This window comes from Cercospora kikuchii, assembly GCF_019650295.1.
Source record: "Cercospora kikuchii DNA, contig_00002, whole genome shotgun sequence".
NCBI lineage: Eukaryota > Fungi > Ascomycota > Dothideomycetes > Mycosphaerellales > Mycosphaerellaceae > Cercospora > Cercospora kikuchii.
In genome coordinates this window covers 2,058,221-2,077,894 of record NW_025408583.1, presented here as the reverse complement: position 1 = coordinate 2,077,894, position 19,674 = coordinate 2,058,221, and the positions used below count along the sequence as shown (strand labels likewise).

At 55.2% G+C, this 19,674-nt stretch overlaps 10 protein-coding genes across 10 annotated transcripts; 5 read left to right on the top strand and 5 right to left on the bottom strand.

The window, feature by feature from the left end:
- Nucleotides 1-411: 411 nt before the first annotated feature.
- CKM354_000302900 (translation elongation factor EF-1 alpha) lies at nt 412-2,277 on the bottom strand (the record flags this gene model as incomplete). Its single annotated transcript, XM_044798206.1, has 6 exons — nt 412-481; nt 534-1,592; nt 1,648-1,766; nt 2,019-2,074; nt 2,131-2,201; nt 2,273-2,277. The coding sequence occupies 6 exons, from the start codon at nt 2,275-2,277 to the stop codon at nt 412-414; spliced, it is 1,380 nt and encodes a 459-aa protein (XP_044654141.1).
- Nucleotides 2,278-3,471: 1,194 nt separating this feature from the next.
- CKM354_000302800 (uncharacterized protein) lies at nt 3,472-4,122 on the bottom strand (the record flags this gene model as incomplete). Its single annotated transcript, XM_044798205.1, has 1 exon — nt 3,472-4,122. The coding sequence occupies one exon, from the start codon at nt 4,120-4,122 to the stop codon at nt 3,472-3,474; it is 651 nt and encodes a 216-aa protein (XP_044654140.1).
- Nucleotides 4,123-4,595: 473 nt separating this feature from the next.
- Nucleotides 4,596-6,782, top strand: CKM354_000302700 (uncharacterized protein; the record flags this gene model as incomplete). Its single annotated transcript, XM_044798204.1, has 1 exon — nt 4,596-6,782. The coding sequence occupies one exon, from the start codon at nt 4,596-4,598 to the stop codon at nt 6,780-6,782; it is 2,187 nt and encodes a 728-aa protein (XP_044654139.1).
- Nucleotides 6,783-7,079: 297 nt separating this feature from the next.
- CKM354_000302600 (uncharacterized protein) lies at nt 7,080-9,189 on the top strand (the record flags this gene model as incomplete). The annotated part of the gene is made up of 3 exons (XM_044798203.1): nt 7,080-7,119; nt 7,182-8,171; nt 8,240-9,189. 3 exons carry the CDS (start codon nt 7,080-7,082, stop codon nt 9,187-9,189), a joined length of 1,980 nt encoding a protein of 659 aa, XP_044654138.1.
- Nucleotides 9,190-10,541: 1,352 nt separating this feature from the next.
- On the top strand, nt 10,542-13,206 carry CKM354_000302500 (uncharacterized protein; the record flags this gene model as incomplete). The annotated part of the gene is made up of 3 exons (XM_044798202.1): nt 10,542-11,336; nt 11,387-13,051; nt 13,105-13,206. The coding sequence occupies 3 exons, from the start codon at nt 10,542-10,544 to the stop codon at nt 13,204-13,206; spliced, it is 2,562 nt and encodes an 853-aa protein (XP_044654137.1).
- Nucleotides 13,207-13,831: 625 nt separating this feature from the next.
- On the bottom strand, nt 13,832-14,453 carry CKM354_000302400 (uncharacterized protein; the record flags this gene model as incomplete). Its single annotated transcript, XM_044798201.1, has 3 exons — nt 13,832-13,999; nt 14,067-14,193; nt 14,335-14,453. 3 exons carry the CDS (start codon nt 14,451-14,453, stop codon nt 13,832-13,834), a joined length of 414 nt encoding a protein of 137 aa, XP_044654136.1.
- A 574-nt stretch (nt 14,454-15,027) lies between these two features.
- Nucleotides 15,028-15,845, top strand: CKM354_000302300 (uncharacterized protein; the record flags this gene model as incomplete). Its single annotated transcript, XM_044798200.1, has 3 exons — nt 15,028-15,098; nt 15,160-15,368; nt 15,430-15,845. The coding sequence occupies 3 exons, from the start codon at nt 15,028-15,030 to the stop codon at nt 15,843-15,845; spliced, it is 696 nt and encodes a 231-aa protein (XP_044654135.1).
- Nucleotides 15,846-15,858: 13 nt separating this feature from the next.
- CKM354_000302200 (uncharacterized protein) lies at nt 15,859-16,200 on the bottom strand (the record flags this gene model as incomplete). Its single annotated transcript, XM_044798199.1, has 1 exon — nt 15,859-16,200. One exon carries the CDS (start codon nt 16,198-16,200, stop codon nt 15,859-15,861), a length of 342 nt encoding a protein of 113 aa, XP_044654134.1.
- Nucleotides 16,201-16,868: 668 nt separating this feature from the next.
- On the top strand, nt 16,869-18,060 carry CKM354_000302100 (uncharacterized protein; the record flags this gene model as incomplete). Its single annotated transcript, XM_044798198.1, has 5 exons — nt 16,869-16,976; nt 17,027-17,146; nt 17,207-17,314; nt 17,388-17,753; nt 17,815-18,060. The coding sequence occupies 5 exons, from the start codon at nt 16,869-16,871 to the stop codon at nt 18,058-18,060; spliced, it is 948 nt and encodes a 315-aa protein (XP_044654133.1).
- Nucleotides 18,061-18,147: 87 nt separating this feature from the next.
- Nucleotides 18,148-19,131, bottom strand: CKM354_000302000 (uncharacterized protein; the record flags this gene model as incomplete). Its single annotated transcript, XM_044798197.1, has 3 exons — nt 18,148-18,605; nt 18,667-18,810; nt 18,876-19,131. 3 exons carry the CDS (start codon nt 19,129-19,131, stop codon nt 18,148-18,150), a joined length of 858 nt encoding a protein of 285 aa, XP_044654132.1.
- Between the last annotated feature and the right edge of the window lie 543 nt (nt 19,132-19,674).

Here is a 19,674-nt window from a genome sequence, read left to right as displayed (position 1 = left end):
GTCTGGCATGGAACACAGCAGTAAACAATGAGACGCGTGGCGCTGAGAGTACTCTCCAAACTGCTTTTGTTCATGGGCCTGTTTGAAGCCGTGAAAATCTAAAGCTACAGGCAAGCCCAGTTGCTTAAGACTGGTTATCCGCCGCAGAACCGTAGCCATCATCATCGCTCATGATTTCATAACAAAGGAAAAGGTGGTCGTTCGCTCTTGTTGTTGCAGCGCATCGCCTCAACGACCAAGGACAATGCTGCTGATGCCGAAGTAGTGGTACTCAGACCGGGTATCTGGGATTGAGAAGGGAAGAAAAGCCCGCTCCATCTCTGTAGCGAGAGAAACTAGGGCTCAAACAACACAATCCAAATCAACACCCGCTTGTGAATTTCAGAACAGAAGTTCCAGTCAAGAGACCGTTTACTTCTTGGCAGCCTTCTGGGCGGCCTTGGTGACCTTGCCAGCACCACCCTTGTCGGACTTGGTGACACTGTGGAACTTGTTAGCAATGAACAGAGAACGACGGAACGCGAGCAACTTACGACTTGATGACACCGACGGCGACGGTCTGTCTCATGTCACGGACAGCGAAACGACCGAGTGGTGGGTAGTCGGTGAAAGCCTCAACGCACATTGGCTTGGATGGCACCATCTTGACGATGGCAGCGTCACCAGACTTGATGAACTTGGGGCTGTTCTCAATGGACTTGCCGGAACGACGATCGATCTTCTCAAGGAGCTCGGAGAACTTGCAGGCAATGTGGGCAGTGTGGCAGTCGAGGACTGGGGCGTAACCGGCACCGACTTGGCCTGGGTGGTTGAGGACGATGACCTGGGCGTTGAAGGAGTCGCAGCCCTTTGGTGGGTCGTTCTTGGAGTCACCGGCAACGTTGCCACGACGGATCTCCTTGACGGAGACGTTCTTGACGTTGAAGCCGACGTTGTCACCGGGAAGACCCTCAGTGAGCTGCTCGTGGTGCATCTCGACGGACTTGACTTCGGTGGTGACACCAGCTGGGGCGAAGGTGACGACCATACCGGCCTTGATGATACCGGTCTCGACACGACCGACTGGGACCGTGCCAATACCACCAATCTTGTACACATCCTGGAGTGGGAGACGGAGAGGCTTCTCAGTTGGTCGCTGAGGTGGGTCGATGGCATCGATGGCCTCGAGGAGGGTCTTGCCAGTGGACTTGGTCTTGGTCTCCTTCTCCCAGCCCTTGTACCATGGGCAGTTGGTGGAGTTGTCGATCATGTTGTCGCCGTTGAAACCAGAGATCGGGACGAATGGGACGGTCTTTGGGTTGTAGCCGACCTTCTTGATGAAGGAGGAAGTCTCCTTGATGATCTCGTTGTAACGATCCTCGGACCACTTGGTGGTGTCCATCTTGTTGATGGCGACGATGAGCTGCTTGACACCAAGGGTGTAGGCGAGAAGAGCGTGCTCACGAGTCTGGCCATCCTTGGAGATACCAGCCTCGAACTCACCAGTACCGGCAGCAATGATGAGAATGGCGCAGTCAGCCTGGGAGGTACCAGTGATCATGTTCTTGATGAAATCACGGTGACCTGGGGCATCGATGACAGTGACGTAGTACCTGTTCGACACATTAGCTGGATGCAACTTGTTGTTGTGGAGAAATCGCAACGTACTTTGGAGTCTCGAACTTCCAGAGGGCGATATCAATGGTGATACCACGCTCACGCTCGGCCTTCAGCTTGTCGAGCACCCACGCATACTTGAAGGAACCCTTGCCGAGTTCAGCTGCTTCCTGTGAGGAGCCATCGTCAGCAGTCTGTTCTTGATGTGAAGTGTGGTTGTGCAGTTGTGTGGTGTGCTGGCGGCATGCCCAATGCGTTGAGCGGTGGGCGAGGAGTCATAGCGGATGAAGTCATCGCAAGCGGCAGAGCCCAAAGCGCCGAAATTCTCGCACCCCACCAGTTTTGGAGGGGCACCAGCGCAGAGGCGACAAGCGGCGAAAATTTGTGCGACAAAGTGCAATTGTGTGCTGGCAGTTGCTCACCTTCTCGAACTTCTCAATGGTACGCTTGTCGATACCACCGCACTTGTAGATCAAGTCTGTGATGGTGTGAGCGCTCTGCCAATGCTTCGGGCGCATGTTTTGCAGCACTTACGACCGGTGGTTGTCGACTTGCCGGAGTCGACGTGGCCGATAACGACGACGTTGATGTGAGTCTTCTCCTTACTGCGTCCATAATCAGTCACTGCTCTTGCGTCCGGGCGATGGAGTCGTCGCTCCACGGCGTCGCCACGTACCCCATGTTGGCGGTTGTGTGTGGTTGGAAGTTGTTGAAGGGTGCAAGTCTGCAAGAGTTTGAAAGTTCTGCGCAGGTGTGTTAGTGCCTGGAGCGATGCTGCAACGGGTGGTGTGGCGCTTACACAGATTCAAAGGCTAGCTCTGAGGTATGTAGACAAGATTCGAAAGAAGAGAGTGAGAGAGGGAGAAAATGATTAAGTAGTGGAGGGTGGATCCAGCTTGGCAAGCCGACAAGCGCGGGGCACGTGTGTCAGGCAGCAAGGCAAGGTGGCGGCAACTGAGAAAATTCATGTGAGAACAAGTGAGATATGGCGCATTGAGCCTCATGACGCGCAGCAAGAGCCGATTCTTCGTTCACATTCCACTGCAGCTCACCATGTGCGCGACTCAAGGGCGGATCAGCCAGAGCAGGACGCGCGCCGTTGGTCGCATTCGCCTGAAACGCTGCATCGTGTGCAGATGCAAAGCAGTGACGATCGCTTGCACAGACTACATGTGACAGACTCGACAGTGTTATCCAACGTTGTATTGTCAAACTTGCTCTCATCACCACTCGTTCGCTACAATGGCATACCTCTCTGCAACTAGGACGCTTCATTGTTGACAGCTTGACCTTCAAGTTAAGCACCGCTGTATCGTGGTGAGTTGTTTGAGGTACATGTAGTACCGTCTGCAGTCCACTTTGGAATTCGCCCACGATCTCTTCTTGAGCAAGATGTGAATAAGCCATTCCCTGTCTAATGTGCGGCGTGCGTGCTCCACGTTTAGACGCATCAGTCTCCGTCCAGTGTGCCCTTATCCTCTTCAATCACCTTCAGTGAACGACACGTCGGCTGCTCGTGAAGAGCACTCCACGGCAGCAACGAGCATAAGTCCACGGCTCTGCTATGCTCCGTCGCAGTCCTGTTCGATGTGGTGTGCAGTGTTTGTTTGGCGCTGTGTTCCGAGGACCAGATGTGGCAGTAAGGAGAGGCAAGATGAGGTACAAAGCATGCTTCGCCATGCCCGGGCTTATGCCAACCCCGTCTCTCTTTGCGATAAAGTCAAGCCAAGCTCGTTGTCTACTAGGAAGAATGGCGGACTTCGTAGGCGAACGTGTTTCCCCCTAGCACATATAGAGGTTCTTCTCCAACGATCTTTCGTCACTTTAGACTTATCCATATATCTTGTGCCATATAGCCTACGCTTCAACGTGAGGCTAGGATGGGCCACCTTCACGCTCGGCACGGCGCTTCTCTTTGGCCTCCCGCTTTGCTCGTCTATCATCGGCGAGCTTCTTGTGCACTTTGAGCTCCATGGCGTGCTGCAACATTAACTCCTCCAGCTTCTTCTCCACTTCACCATTCTCCTTGATCGCATCCTCGCGTTTGCGCATCCTGTCTTGCAATTCACCCATGTGCTCCTCAATCTTCTTGTCCACTGTGGCAGCCAAGCGGTCAATCGTACGTGCGTGCGGGTGGTTATTGAAAAAGTCCTCAGGAAACGTATCCATGTCAGGATCAAGACCAGGACCACCTTCGAGGTAGCCGCCCGGGTGAGTGAGCTTGATGCCAGGTACAGGGCTGGCAAAGATGCGTCGCGGGTCATCCAAAGGCAGTGGGAGATCAGTTTCGGCAATGGTTGGCAGGCTTTCGGGCGCGATGTCTTTCATGCGTATCGATACGCCCTCTGTTGACTGCTCAGAGCTGTCTTCCGAGATCACGCGGATCCCATCTGGTGACGCTGGAGGGTTGAGCACAACGCTCATCAAGGCGTCCTCGAATTCGGCACTGTATTTGAGGTCGTGTGGTACGTACGAGGCGTACTTGCCTCCCGAACGCTGTTCTGAGTCTCCGTTCATGGTGGCCATCGCAGGTGGTGTAGCGTAGAAAGCTACAGATGATCACGCAGTGTTCCGAGTGGATGGCGCATCTTTGAACGGCGGACGGTGTGGGACTTTGCCGGGCGGAGGGTCAGTGATGCGGGCAATGAGGCTCGCGCTCCAGCTGATGGCCAGCAGTAAGGAGAAGATGAAGGCGAATAGTAACACCGTGTACGCTTCCATGCTGCAGGCTCGTGAGGTGTAGCTCAAGTGCACGATGGGCTCGACCGAAGCCGGCCGTTGCCAAGCGCAGTCTGTCGCGTCTGCCCAATCGAGCTCCTCGCGACTGCCCTCCACTCCCACTCCCCTCTGCATCACACGGCCTCGACACCGCTCCGCTCGACGCATGTCTGAAATCTTGTGGCTTACGGCACGCGCCCCTCTGCTCTGTCCGCCGGTACCGCCTTGAACGTGCGCCGCACGACACCGCACGTCACAGGCGCCCTCATCCATCCCGAGCCATGGCCGCTGCCCTCTCTCACACCTCCGTGGACGACCTGAGGTCGCTGAGTCGCCAGCCGCCTTCGGATCCAGACATACAAGCGACCCTCTCCGATTTCCTCACCTACACCGAGCATTTTCCGTCTCATCTCGTGCGCGCCTTGACACTAATTCACGAACAACGAGTCAAGGCTGAGACCAACATCAGATCCGTCCATAACAACACGACTGCATACAGCACTCTGCCCAGCATCAAGCACGCCAGGCCGGATCCTGCGCAACTGCGAAGAGAAATCAGTTGGGCTCTCGACGATGCGGAGGCTGCATGTCGCATGGCCGCCGAGGAGGCTGGCAGGTTGGACGACGAGTGCCAACGCGAAGCAAAGCGTTTGGAGATAGTGACCGACAAGCTCAAGTCGCAACCGAAGCCTCCCTCGCGAGATCCCACACCCGAGCAACAAGCGCTCACATCGCCCAATCTCAAGCGCGAGCGCCGAATGAGCACGAGGGCGGATGACACGAAAGCCGAAAAGCACACGCGTCGCGTGCAGGACAAAGCGGCAAGCAAGTTACGAGGAAGGAAGGTCATGGTGCCCGGAGAGGTGCTTCCTCCGCCCGATCCCAATGCACCATTTGATAACATGTCAGACTGGACATCGCCCCGACCTTCACCTCCCGTAATGGACGATGTTGGTGAGCAGGACAAGAAGAAAACAACGCCTCGACCGCGCTCAAGAACACCAAAGCCGCCAAGAGTTGAAAAGGAGAACAGACAGAGGTTAGAGCGGGATCGGAAAGCCGAGAGTTTAAAATCGCGTGGCCCGCGAGCGCCAGGACAGCCAGGAACAAATGCCCATTCTGCGGTTGCCGGCATCAGTACCTCTAATGCGCTGCTGGCACTCACCGAACCACCTCCAGATGCGGCAAAAGGTAGCAAATGGCTGCCGTGGGTCAAACTGACGGAGTGGGAAATGGCGAAGCTGAGGAAGCGCATGAAGAAGAACGCAATTTGGGTTCCATCGCAGACTATGGTGCGTCGCGAGCTCAAGAACCTAGGTCGTGGCATTGCTGGCAAGGAGGCCGCGAGGGTGGAGGCAGAAGCGAATGGCACTACACTTGTCGATGAGCATAATGAAGTGGACCCCACGAAGGTCGTCATTAGTGGCGAGGAAACCGACCAGATCAATGCCATGCTCGGCCCTCAGGTCTACGAGGACGACGAAGACGCTGACGCTGAGCTCATCAACAGGGGAATGCGACTCAATGAAGCCAAGAAGCTCAAGCGACAGCGGCTGCTTGAGGAGCAGGCACTGCAAGCACAGCTAGCGCGTGAACAAGGCGTTGAGCCCCCTTCGGATAGTGGCAAGACTGCGTCACCTGAAGGGCAGAAAAAGCGTAAGCGAGAGGCAACTCCAGCTGCAGGAACGTCGAAGACTGCTGGACCGAAGTCACCAGAGGCCAAAATCAATCCACCGAAGCGACTAAAGCTCACCGGTCCCTCCAACAATCCGCCCACGACTTCGAAGATCCCTTTGGCCCCGGCTGGGGTTTCATCCTCGCCGCAGGCCGCAACAGCCGGTCGACAGCGCAAAGCCGCCACTCCGCCCGCCACTCGGCGGCCAACCATCACCATCAAGGTGGGAAAAGCAGTATCTGAGGAGCCCCCGAACCGGCGCCAGAGCCTCCGCAGAGGAAGCAACGCCAGTTTACCCAGCAACAGCGGGCCGTCCGCGAGCACACCCGCCTCGCCCAAAAGCACTGGCACGAGCAAAGATGCCATTACAAAGAGCGGGCGCCGATCCAAGAGGCCTCCGCCCGGCGTGATCACTAGTAACGACGACGACAGCGCGAAGGCAACCATTTCTCAAAGGAAGGCAGCTCCGAATAGGAGGCGGGGACAGGGTGGAAAGAAGGATCCTACGACACCAGCAGATCAACTTGGCTCGAGCGCTACGGAGGCTCCTGAAGAATACATTGATCCAGATGAGCCTCGCTATTGCATCTGCGGTGACGTGAGCTGGGGGACCATGATCGCGTGTGACAACGAAACGGATTGCGAAAAAGAGTGGTTTCATCTTGATTGTGTGCAGCTCAAGGATCTTCCGCCGCGTCGTACCAAGTGGTATTGTCCCGACTGCAGGAAGAAGTTGAAGGTCGGGCAGACGACGAACGGCTTGGTTGGGAGAAATCTGGGAGCCAGTCGCTAGACCGCGGCGCTTTCCCAACTTGTGGCATACGTCGAAGTAGCACTGTAGGAGTAAAGTAGTAGATGTATGTGTAATGAACTAAACGTGACCGCAATCCACCCTTTTCGTGCCTTCACTCGTGTTCGCGTCAACGTCATAGGGCAAGGCTTAGCGTTGGCGGCCCCCAAGTGCATCAACTGCGGCAGCTGGCGAACTAACACGCGGTCCAGGCAGGCAGCATTCTCCCAACGTCTTTAACAGCCGCAAGACTGAACAGCTCCTTGACAACAAGTGCATGCTGTTGATCCTGTTGCGACCATGTTTCGCGCGCAGAGCTCCCCCATGGACGATGCGATCGGTAGGCCATCTACAGCCTTGCGGCTTCCGGCCTGGGGCATGAGGGCTAACAGAGCACAATAGTCAAGGCTACGGACGAGAACCTTACGAGCGAGAATTGGGAGTATATCCTCGACGTCTGCGACCGCGTGTCGGCCAATCCATCTGGCGCCGCACAAGCGACTGCCGCCCTGATAAAGCGACTTGCTCACCGAAATGCAAATGTTCAACTCTACACCTTGGAGCTCGCGAACGCCCTTTCTCAGAACTGCGGACTTCCCCTCCACCGCGAACTTGCCTCCAAAGCCTTCACCGATGCGCTGCTCCGACTCGCGGCCGACCGTACCACTCATGCTCAGGTCAAACAGAAAGTACTCGAGCGCATGGGCAGCTGGTCAGATGAGTTCCGCTCATCACCAGAGTTGGGCATCATGGAGCAGGCATATCAGAAGCTACGAACACAGCAGCCTGGTCTCATGCCTCCAAGCAAGCCGATCAAGAAAGAGATCAGTAGTGACGACCGGCGCAAGGAGGAGGAAGAGCTTCAGATGGCGCTAGCGCTGAGTATCAAGGACAAGGGACCAGTCAATGGCACAGCGCAGAGCAACGATAGCAAGGAGCAACAAGTGCAAAACACTCAATCGCAGCAGCCTACACAGCAAGGTACTACGGCTGCGACAGTGAGTCGAGTGAGAGCCCTTTACGACTTCACCCCTTCTGAGCCTGGCGAGCTTGCTTTCCGGAAGAACGATATCATTGCGGTTCTGGAATCTGTGTATAAAGACTGGTGGAAAGGCAGCCTGCGTGGACAGACGGGTATCTTCCCGCTGAACTACGTGGAGAAGTTGCAAGACCCAACGAAGGAGGAGCTAGAGAGAGATGCACAGATGGAAGCTGAAGTATTCGGTGAGATCAAGAACGTAGAGAAGTTGCTGGCCCTGCTCAGCGTAGGCTCTGAGGGAGGTGGCAGGCGAGGAGAAAGAGAGGAGGAAGAGATCAGCGAGCTGTATCAGAGAACACTGAGTATCCGACCCAAATTGATCGAGCTCATTGCGAGATACTCGCAGAAAAAAGGTTGGTCGAGCCCCTGTTCGCCTGCTGTGGTGGATTCAGCTTCACATCGGTGTACTAACGGGTGGCAGATGACTTTACACAGCTCAATGAGAAGTTCATCAAGGCGAGGAGAGACTACGAGGCATTGCTTGAATCGTCCATGTCCCAACCACCACAGCATCAGCAGTTCCCTATCCGATCGCGGCCTCCGCCCCAATTCCAACATCAACAGCCGCCCTACGGAGCGCCTCAGCATCAACCACAGGGATACCCACCAGGCCACCCGCAAAATGCGCAACAGCCCGCGCAACCATTCTCACCAAACCAACAACAGCACCTACCTCCTCAGCAGGATCCACAGCGATATTACTCACCTGCGCCCGCAGAGCGACCGACCGCGCAGCAACCTGGCTTTACGAGTCCGTATCCTCCTCAGAATGCGCCTCCGCCGAACGCGGCGGCGAGCGTACCAGCTCCATTCCACTTTATACCAGGAGGCGTTCAATCACCTCCTCCGAATGAAGTGAGACGAAAACCTAGCCCAAATGCAGCACCGGGCGGCCCCTACGATGCATACAATGCTCCACAAGGCTTTCAAGGCCAGATTCGACCAAACTCGATACACACCTTAAACTCTGGCAACCCACAAGAACTTGCCACGGGAGGTTACGAGTCGCCGATTGACAATCGACATTCATATCCTTCTGCGCAGATGGGCCAGCCAGTGCAGCCACCTGCTCAGGCTTATAATGCTTACCCCACGCCACAGCAGCCATATCACTCTAGCCAAGCACCTCCGCCGCAAGCGAACGTGAGTAGAGACGAGCTCAGCAGGCAGCGAACACACAGCTTCGAGAATCCACCTGCATTCGCAGACGGACAAATGCCGCAGCAGCAGCAGCAGCAGCAGCAACCAGCAGGACCGGGCGGACCCAGCAGCCCAGGCGTTGCTCAATATCAAGCCTATCAGCCGCAGCCCAGTGTACCGTCAGGAGGGGGTGGCGGCAAAGAGGCAGACCCGGGCGATTTCTACAGGTAGCGAAATGCGGGAGGCGAAGGCGACAGACATGGAGGAGCAGCAACTGTATGTACTACTGTAGCGCCACAATGTAAGCTTATCGACCAACTGCACGCGTCCAAGATAGGCAAGCGAGTCATTTGCAGAGGTTTCAGTGACCAGCGCACGACACTCGCACAATCGAGTCCAATGCAACCATCGGCCCGTGGTAGGCGTGCTATCGGTGCTATGCACGAAGCCGGTGGCCAAGCCGGCAGTGCGTGTTTGTCATGCTGTCATTAGGTGAAGGACCAAAGCAATCGCCAGGACGGACAATTTCTCCGAAGAGGGGGAAGCTTCGCTGCTCGCTCGGTTGCGCTGTAGAGAGCTGTAAGAGACGTGAATCGCGCTCTTTCGCTAAGTCGAGGAGCAGAAGACTCCTGGCCTGGCCGGGGAAAGAAATGATCGGGCAATTCAGCACAGGGAATTGAATGAGAGTCCTCATAGCGGTCTTTCGCGCCGTAGCCAGCCTCGTGGACTAGGAAATCTCCATCTCTTCGGAGAGACTGCTTTCTGCTGATTGCCTTGAGATGATGAGAGTTAGTGGCGTTTTACTGTCATTGCACGATCGACGACCTGCGATGAGAAGCACGCGTGAAAGGGATGGGATTTCTTCCGTCGCTTGCGAAGCGGGTTACACCAACGGAAACAGGTGACAGGTGAGCGGACGTTCAACGGCCTGAGGCAGCGCCGTGCGCGCAGGGGAGGGGAGGGGAGGAGAAGGTGAAGGCGAAGGGAAGTGCCAGAGCCAGGGCCAGCGAGGGTCCTCTGGACACCACGCGTTGATGGAAACAACGCAAGCAGATGCAGGAGCAACACAGCGTCGGCGCGCGAGATGGAGGCCCGGGCGGTGTTTGAGCCACGTAGTAGAAGGCAGTGTTCCAGGATGTGCGAGCACAACTAGCAGGGGGCTGCATTGCTCGACAGCAACGGTCGGCGCTTGTCGATGGGGGAGCAGAGCAAACGGTCGTCTCAGCTGACGCTCTGACACGAGCAGCACCTCCGCCCGGCACGTCGCCAACACGGCGGCCTGGCAGAGAGATAGCGGAGTCGCGTGGCGGCGGCGGTGATGATGCTAGCGGACGCGGCGTGGTGGGCGCGGTGCTGTGCTGTTCTGCACTGTGGCATCCGCGGAGCTCGAGTGTTGACGACGGCGCTTCGCCCCACCGCAGTCTGTGTCACCCTGCTGCTGTCCTTCAAACCGTTTCCGTAGAGCGGGAGCAGGAGGGTGTGCGTGCGTGAGAGCAGTCGTTTGTCCCGTCGGATTCCCAGGATTGCTCCGCCGCCCATGATTATATTACCTGTCGCTGCATTGCATTGTTCTTCGTGGAGACATGACGAGACGGCTCAAGAAAGCCCCTCCTACACGACAGCGTCAGTCCGCGTCCGCGCCAAAGAAGCGAGACCAGCACGCCGCGACTCCTGCTGCTGCTGCACCTCACCCGCCCTCGCACGCGCCCGTCCACCACCTTGCCTCGCGCCAGGACTCCTCTGCTGCTGGCGACCTCTCGCCCTCCGCCACCCTGCGCCCGCCGCAGCAGCACCACCTCCCCCAGCAGCGCCCGCCGTCGCTGCACCAACATCTCCCGCACCACCCCGGCGCAGCCTCCGTCGCCCGTCCGCTCTCGGTGACACATCGCACTTCACGTGAGCTCATCGGCGACAACTTCGATGCCGACACGCTGCTGGCCATAAACGCCATCTCGTACGCGGCCCACTCCCAACCTGCTGCTGCTGCTCCACCTCCCGCTTTGACGCTTGCAGCCCCAGACGCGGCGCCCGAACGACATTCAACCTTCGAGACTGCGCCGTCCCTGGCGCAGCATTCCCAGCCCGCTCCGCCGCCAGAATCGCTTCGCGTCGACGCCCCCAACGCCAATCCCGCCGTGCGATTGTCGCAAATCCTCGCCGTCGCAGCCATGGACGGCCCCACGTCGCCGGCCGGCATCAACCCGCGACAGAGGTACAGCGACGAGACAAAGGAGAGCAAAGTCTTGAAAAAGAAGAGCGGTTTCTCGAGCCTGGTGTCGAGCTTGGTAGGCACGCCGCGGAAACCCACCATATCAGCACCAGAAAACCCGGTACACGTCACGCACGTTGGTTACGATCAAGAGACTGGAGAGTTCACGGTATGTCTTTGTCACCTGCCTTTCTGCTGTGAGTACTGACATCAGCCCAGGGCCTTCCCAAAGAATGGCAGAGGACACTGCAGGCCAATGGCATCAGCGAACAGGAACAGAAGAAGAATCCCCAGGCCATCATTGATGTAGTCACCTTCTTCAACGAGAACAACGATAATGGCAGTGATGACTGGACATACCACAAGTTCGACCATGCGAAGCCACAGGACAGCCCGCAGAGCTATCAGTCCAGCCTGAGTCCAGGAGGAGGGTATGTTACGAGCCCGCCCGCAAGCCCCAGGTTCCCCAAAAACGAAGGCGAGAGCTTCGAAAACCCCAGAGCACCACCACCCGTACCGCGTGGGACAAGTCAAGGCTATGGCATGAGCTCACCAATCAGTCCCCAGATGAACGGTAACCTGGTGCCCTTGCGGCCTGCACCTCGCCCACCGGGAAGCCAGTCTACCACAATGGTTCCGCAAAGACCAGCACCTCCTGTTCCGAGCCCCCAACGAGAGCACCCCAGACTTGACGATGGCCTACCCGCGGTCAGATACGCGCCGCCCACCGTGACCGATATCTCATCCAATACGCAACCCATGCAAAGTAGGAGTCGAGCCAATACGGGCCCGTCATACCACAGCCAATCTCAGCAGCCGTCTCCGATCTCTTCTCCGCAGCAATACCAACAGCAACAAGAGCAAGCCATGAAAGCAGCACAACAAGCGCTCAAGCAACAGACTCTGGAGCGTTCTCAATCGCAGCGTCACCCCACAAACAATGGCCTGCACCAGCAGCAGCAACAACACTCACAGCTAGCTGCGCCTTCTGACTCCCGACAGGTGCCTCATCCTGCCGCCGTGGACCCAAGGGTCGGGCCTGCTCCTCGGCCGCGGCAGCGACCACGACAATCCATCACGAATGCAGAAGTTCTCAGCAAGTTGCAGCAGATCTGCAATTCGGCAGATCCCACCAAAAGATACCGGAATCTGATCAAAATAGGTCAGGGAGCTTCTGGTGGCGTCTACACAGCGTTCGAGGTCGGCACGAATAAATGCGTCGCGATTAAACAGATGAACTTGGAACAGCAGCCCAAAAAGGATCTGATCATCAACGAAATTCTGGTCATGAAGGACAGCAAGCACAAGAATATCGTGAACTTCATGGACAGCTTTTTGGTCAAAGGCGACCTCTGGGTTGTGATGGAATACATGGAGGGAGGCAGTCTGACTGATGTGGTGACGTTCAACATGATGTCGGAAGGCCAGATCTCGGCTGTGTGCCGCGAGACGCTGCACGGCTTGCAATTCCTACACTCGAAAGGCGTGATTCACCGTGATATCAAGTCCGACAACATTTTGCTTTCACTGGAGGGCAGCATCAAACTCACAGATTTCGGCTTTTGCGCACAGATCAACGAGTCACACATGAAGCGAACAACGATGGTCGGCACCCCTTACTGGATGGCGCCTGAAGTCGTGACAAGGAAAGAGTACGGTCGCAAGATTGACATATGGTCGCTCGGCATCATGGCCATTGAAATGATCGAGGGCGAGCCCCCCTACTTGACGGAATCGCCACTGCGCGCTCTATATCTCATCGCCACCAATGGCACGCCTACCATCAAAGAGGAACACAACCTTACCCCTGTGTTCCGTGATTTCCTGCAGTTTGCGCTCAAGGTCGACCCAGAGAAGAGAGCGTCGGCGCATGATTTGCTCAAGGTACGTGCGAGGCAAGTGTCGTGCAAGGGATGTGCACTAACATACTGCTTTAGCATGCGTTCATTCAGACCGCTGAACCTTTGGCAACACTAGCACCGTTGGTCAAGGCTGCCAGGCTCGCCCGAGCAGAGGAGCGAAAGAACAAGGGAGGCTGAGCAAGCGACCGTCAGTGGAATTATCGAATATGTGACGACTCGCACGTACGAGTCGCCTACCACCAGGACACAGGGATTCTTATTTTCTTTCGCGCATCATGGGTACGAGTACTGGCCATTCACACGCGTGTACAGTACAAGGGCATTCTGGATGCAAAACGTCGCCCAGGGAGCGGGGGGATCGTTTTCATGCCATAAATGCGGCCTCGCGAACGGTACTCGAGGAGGTCAGGTGGCCGTACGGCGTCCGGCAGCAACAAGGCGTTTCCGTGAGAGTGCGGTCGATAGAGGCAAGGGAGGATGACGGCGGCATGGGGCAGCGAGTGTGCCGATGACAGGAGGGCTCCAAAAGAAAAAAGACTTGGGTACTGGTATATCTAGGCATCACTTCAGCCCGCCCAAATGGATGTAGCGTGAGGCTCTGGTGCACGCTCATGTGCACCAATGGCTGGACCACAATAACAACGAGGTTCCTCCATTTACGATTTCTTTTCCTTCACTTGGTTGCGAACTGTGTGGACTGCCCTCTGCTGTACCGTTGTGTGTGTGTGTGTGAAAGTCGTCCCCATTCAAAGTGCTATAATCTATGCACAATTCTCGGTCTCTCGTCCGCTTCTGTATGCACCTATGCCTTGTTCTGACTCGACTGAAGCTGTTGATAAGCGAAGAAGGCAAGGGCGGCACCAACCAACACAATGGCGTAAACTCCGACACCGAGGCCGCCAGATTGGGAAGCGGATTTGCGTGCATCGGCAACTTGTTGGGCGGCAGTCTTTGGCTTTGGGTCTCCTTCCTGTGAAGAGAAAAAAGAGTCTCTGTCAGCGCTGATTCTTGTGGTACAGGCGGATGGTAAAGCTCACCTGTCGCTTCAACGTGCCGATCAACAGGCCTTCCAGGATCTCTCGTGCCTCGTCACTGTGGCCAACATCTTCGAAAGCTTCGGTGGCGTCTTGCCCGCCGACATCTAGCAGAACCTCCTCACCACCTCTGTATGGTACCAAAAAAGTTATAGTCAGCGCATTGCTCCATGCATTGTGCGGCTGGCAGGCAGCACAGGTGGGAGTGCCATGGTCATTGAAGACTCGACCGACCTCCGCCCGCCCTTACTGCCATGTGGAAGGTACCTACGGGTGCTCATCGACGAAGCTCGAACTGTTGTAGACTTTGTCGTGAATGACGAGGTACAGATCCTTCTTGGAGGTGTGCTCGCTGACATCCGAGTAGGTGAACTCCTTTTGCTCGGCCATGATGGACAGTGCGGGGTGAGTGTGGGCGGGGTCGAGGTCGAGGTCGAGGAGAAGTGGTCGGAGTTGCAATGGCAAGAGAGTGGAGCGGGCGTCGAGATAGAGAGAGGTCGGTGGTGGTTGTCGTTGTCGGGTGTGGAAAGGTGGTGCAATAATGCGCGGGCTTCTATTGGAGATCGCGGATTTAGCGCGCACGAGTGGGCAGTTCGGGACAGGGTCTCGTTTCTATGAGAAGGATAACTTTCCTGCATGCCGTATGCTCTTTCCGAGGGCACAATTCGGACATATTCGTCGTGGACACGCTCACCACGGAGGGATACGCGCATCGCTCATCGCTTCCCCGCGCGTCGACTCGCTGTCTGCTGCGACAACGAGCTCCGAGTGCGCATGCCGATAGCGATGGCGAGAGAGCGGAAGCTTGCTGTCCGCCCCACCGCTGCATAAGGATAAGGACGTCGAATGCGTCCTCGGCCGACTCTGTAGTGCCTGAGGCAGCAGCCGGAGCCAGCAGTCAAGTGAAGCCGGTTCCCGCAGCATCTCTGCTGTCACGCGCTGAGCTGAGCTGAGCTTCGAAGCGATGGGCATCTTCAGGACGGCACTCGCAGCCACGGGCTGGACCTCTCTGGGTGCGACGGCGGGCTATGTGCTGTCAGTAAGCCCAAGCGACTCCCGCCTCTGTACCACCTGCTCACCACTCTCGCCTACACAGCTGGACACGCAAGACCTCGATCGTTGATGTGCCGCCTACCGACTACCTCTTCAATTCCACCCTCTTCGCTAGATACAACCCGAACAATGCCCCCGTGACGCAGGATCTCGCCATACGGCGCGTTCCCCTCGCCCAAATCAAGCCGGCGCTGCTGGAGAAAGAGGGCAAATTGACAGAGGCATTCTGTGCAGGCGTGTGGAGCGGGCTGGGTACGTGTCGAAGCTATCTTCGCTGTCTAAGAGAACATGCATTCACAACTGCATGCCGCAGGATTCGCATACCAACGTCGTTACCTCGAGAAAAAGTATCGATCCGACCCTGTTACCGCCGACCACCTCTGGGATACTAAAGACTTGCAATCCTCCACCTATGAGCCAGGTACCAAAATCACCGACCATTTCGAGGTCGTATCCAAGACCGCGAACTCCATCATTGTGCGCTGCGGAGACTCCCCGCGCTTGACGGACGTGAGGGAGAGCGATGGCCTCTTCGAGATGAGCGCCGAGATAAAGAAAGACGAGGGAATTGCAGAGTTTGGACTCAAGTCCATTTTCTACAATGGCCTCGCACAACCTGACCAGACTGCAAACCCAGGCCAAGGTCCAATGTCGAACTGGATCCAGTGGCTGCATCAACAGTACGACAAGGTGTTGATGGAGACTGCCTTGAACAATGTGACCAAATAGGTCTTGCATGAGCTCAATCGAGGAATCGAGCGTCATCGTCATATGGGAAAGTATCTGCTGTCTCCTGCAGTACACTGCTCTCGGTGTGCTTGAGCACAGATATGCAGGCGTTGCGGAGCTTGCTGGTGAAGGCGTTCGCTAGCGAGCTCGAGAAGTTCACGACAGCATTCTCCACGTGTTCCAGGATAACGTCGGCGACCGTCGCATCATCTTCGTCTTCGTGGTCTTCGCTTGACTCGAAGAGTTCCTGTGTTCGAGGAGCCTCGATCGCTGTTGATGTAGCTTTATTCTGTGGGCAGGGCGAGCTGGATGCTGCTTGTTCTGCAGTCGCGTGCGAGCCACTGTCGATGATCATCGGCAGACTGCAAAAGTCTGTAGGCACAATATCCAGCATCGTTGCTACCTTTGCTGTCCGTGTATTGCAAACCATGTGTCTGAGCCAGTAAGCCAGCCGCAATATACTGTACTCTAACCATTTCCGGCGACTTGCTGTCTTGTCAGCCGGACCAGCTCGTTCATGCTCGTGGAACAAAGCACAAGCATTATTATTGAGAATCTGCACGAGCCTTAGAGGTAAGAACGAGTGTGCTAGACAGAGATTGTGAAGAAGCACTGCATTGCACATCTGCAGCACCAGCCACCAGATCGTGGAGAAGAAGAAGGTTCGACGCTTGCGCAAGGGCAATGTTGATCGGATCTGCTGCCACAGCTGCTTGTCCCAGATTGTTCCTTCGTGCCAGGCACGCGAGCCGCACTTTCTCATGTCGTGATGTCACTTTGATGATTCCAGTTTATTTGTCGACTCGAGCAATGACATCCATGACGAGCTGGCGGCGTGGTGTCGTCGCGATGCTTTTGTCTGTGACGTGCAAGAGCACTTATCAGTTCAATCAAAGGTGAGCTCGTTGCACACCGGGTGTGAATAACCATTCTGTTACATGCCCGTATTTTTCCTCTACTGTTTCCAAGAGCTTGGTATCGAGCTTCAATAGCATACCTGTCACTTAACTTAGATCAGCCACCATGCCACCCAAGGACAAATACACGGATCCAGAGTTGAGAGATAAGGTCAAGGAAGAATTGAAGGCCAGCGATAAAGGAGGAGAGCCAGGGCAATGGAGCGCTCGCAAGGTATGGCTACATTAATGCGATCGAACATTGGCGTCTGATATTCCTCACAGGCTCAGATGATGGCGGCAGAATATAAGAAGAGAGGAGGAGGCTACACCACAGACAAGAAAGACAAGGATGAGTCTCAGCAAAACTTGACGAATTGGGGAGAGGAAGATTGGCAAACCAAGGTAGCGAACGTATCGTGCCAGATCTTGAGATTTTGCTGACACTGCAATCCTTTTTGTCAGGACGGTGAGGGAAAAGCGAAGCAGGATGATGGCACTGAAAAGCGTTATTTACCAAAGAAAGCATGGGAGCAGATGACCGAGAAGGAGAAGGAAGACACTGATCAGAAAGTATGTCTGATGCTGCCACATCGTATAGCGCTACAGCGTTTAATCAAACGACATGGTCACTTACAGTTTGCAGAAGCAAGAAGAATCGAAGCAAGGCAAACAGCACGTGGCCAACACTCCTAAAGCAAAAGACAGTCGCAAGAAAGCACAACAGAATGGCTCCAAGAACGATAGCGACAACAAAGGGACCACGAGCAGCCAAAGGGGGTCCAGAAGCCAGACGAGAAATGCGGAGGCAAAGAAGAACGACGAAGGGTCTGCTCAGGGCAAGACCAAGGACAAAAAGGAAGATGATAATGACAATGATGACAACCAGTCTCAAGAGGAGCCTGCCAAATCCGCCAAAACTGGACAGAAACGTAAAAACAACGAAGAACACGACTCCGAAACCAAGTCAAAGAGTAAGAAGAGCAACGGAACTATTGGCTCAAAGCACATGGTAAGTCCCGACGCACTCATATCTCTGAGATGGTACTGTCTAACTTTGCACGTGTTATCAGGATGCCACTGAGCCCGCTCAGAAGGGCTCAAACGACCGCTTGCCAAAGGAAGGACAGCAAATTAAATGGAAAGCGATGCCCGGATGGGTCGATGGAAAGGTCAAGGAAATTCTAAAGAAGGTCAAGAAAGTTGATGGGAAGCAGGTAAAAGCTTCTGAGGACGATCCGAAGATTGTGCTTGTTTCGAACAAGAGTGGCAAGATCTGTGTTCATAAGCCGGAGGCTTGCTATTATGATGATGAGTGATGCTGATGACTTTTGCTTGATTGTAATATACCATTTGAAGCTTATTCCATTACCTCCACTGTGTATACTTCATGTCCTATCGAGCAGCTACGCCTTTCGACCCACAGCCACCAGCGCGACGCCAGACAACTTGCCCGGCTCCTGAGGACAGACCTTCTTCAATCGTTCACTCATCAATGACCTCAACCGCTCAATTTCATCCTCCGACCAACTGCTCAGAAGCTTCACCATATGAGGCATTTTCGTTGTCAGGAGATCGAGCAATGCATCATGGGTCTCAAAAGCCATCTCCACAGCAACCTCCACGGCCTCAACCTGCTGGAAACCCGCACCTTCGACTTCGGCGAAGAGTCCTTTGGCGGATCTCCATCCTTCCGGAATCTCAGGGACTGGAGCTTCAGGTCGGATCTCTTTGACCAGGTTCATTAACTGAAGCCATTCGGAGTCCTGCCAGGATGAACATGACAGCACACCGCCGGATTTGAGTACTCGCATGCTTTCTTCTAGGCATTTCTCGGGTGAGGGAGTCATGAAGTAGACCCAGCCTGGAGGAAACCGTTAGTTATTGCGTGTGGATGGGGGCGGCAATCGTAGCGTCCAACTCACCTGCCAATACGTGACTTTTTGAACCATCTTGGATGCCTTGCAGATCCATGGCATCCAACAACGATACATTAACGCGTGCCCAAGGGCTTTCTGGGTTTTTGTCGATCTCTTCATTTTTGGTTTCCCGAACTTGTGCGATCATCGCTATGCCACAAAGTCATGGTCAGAGACAATGGACGATCGACTAGCCCGCCATGCTCGCAACATACCTTCTGCAAAGTCCGATGCACTCAAATCGCAGTCCTTTGGAAGTACAGAACCATAATCAGCGATAATGCGCGAGATGACTGGACCTGGTCCACAGCCGTTGTCGTGAAGTCCGGTGGCTTCGCTGAATGGTAGCAGAGCATTTGCCTTGTCGAGCATGACTCCGATGGGCCGAGAGCTGATTTCGACTGTCAATTGCTTGTAGACTTTGGCCATCTCTTCCCAGTCGCCGCCTTTGGTGTCACTGAGTTTAACCATGATGGCTGAAGTGCTGGATGTAGAGTGTTGGTGTTCGAACTTCTGATTTTCTTTCTATTTCAGGGGTAAAATGGCTAGTTGATAATCTTGTGTCTGATAGACGGTGGCCTTGCTGTCTCTTTATATATCAGCAGTGTCAGTTGGTAAATAATAAGCCGATCAAAGGAATTCGGAGACATTTATGTCTCCATGGCACGTGACCGATTTTATACTCAGAAGAGGCCCAGATTTGTGAAGGATTCTGAACCCTATTTCTCTGCTCAGCACACTTGCATCCACTTCGGCACAGCTGATGACAATGTTTCCAAGTGAGTCCGGCCACTTTCTCTCCACTCTGCGCCTGTTGGCCTGTGACACAGCGTCCCAACTGCCAGGTTGTACTACTTCCACCTTGGTGAACATGCTCCACCATGCAATGCTGTATCGCTACTCACCTGTCCACGGCTCGAGGGATACTGGAAGCTACAGCATTTCAATCATCATCGCGACTGTATGAAGAAGTGTTTGATCGTACTACATGCGAACAATGATGCTCGACTAACC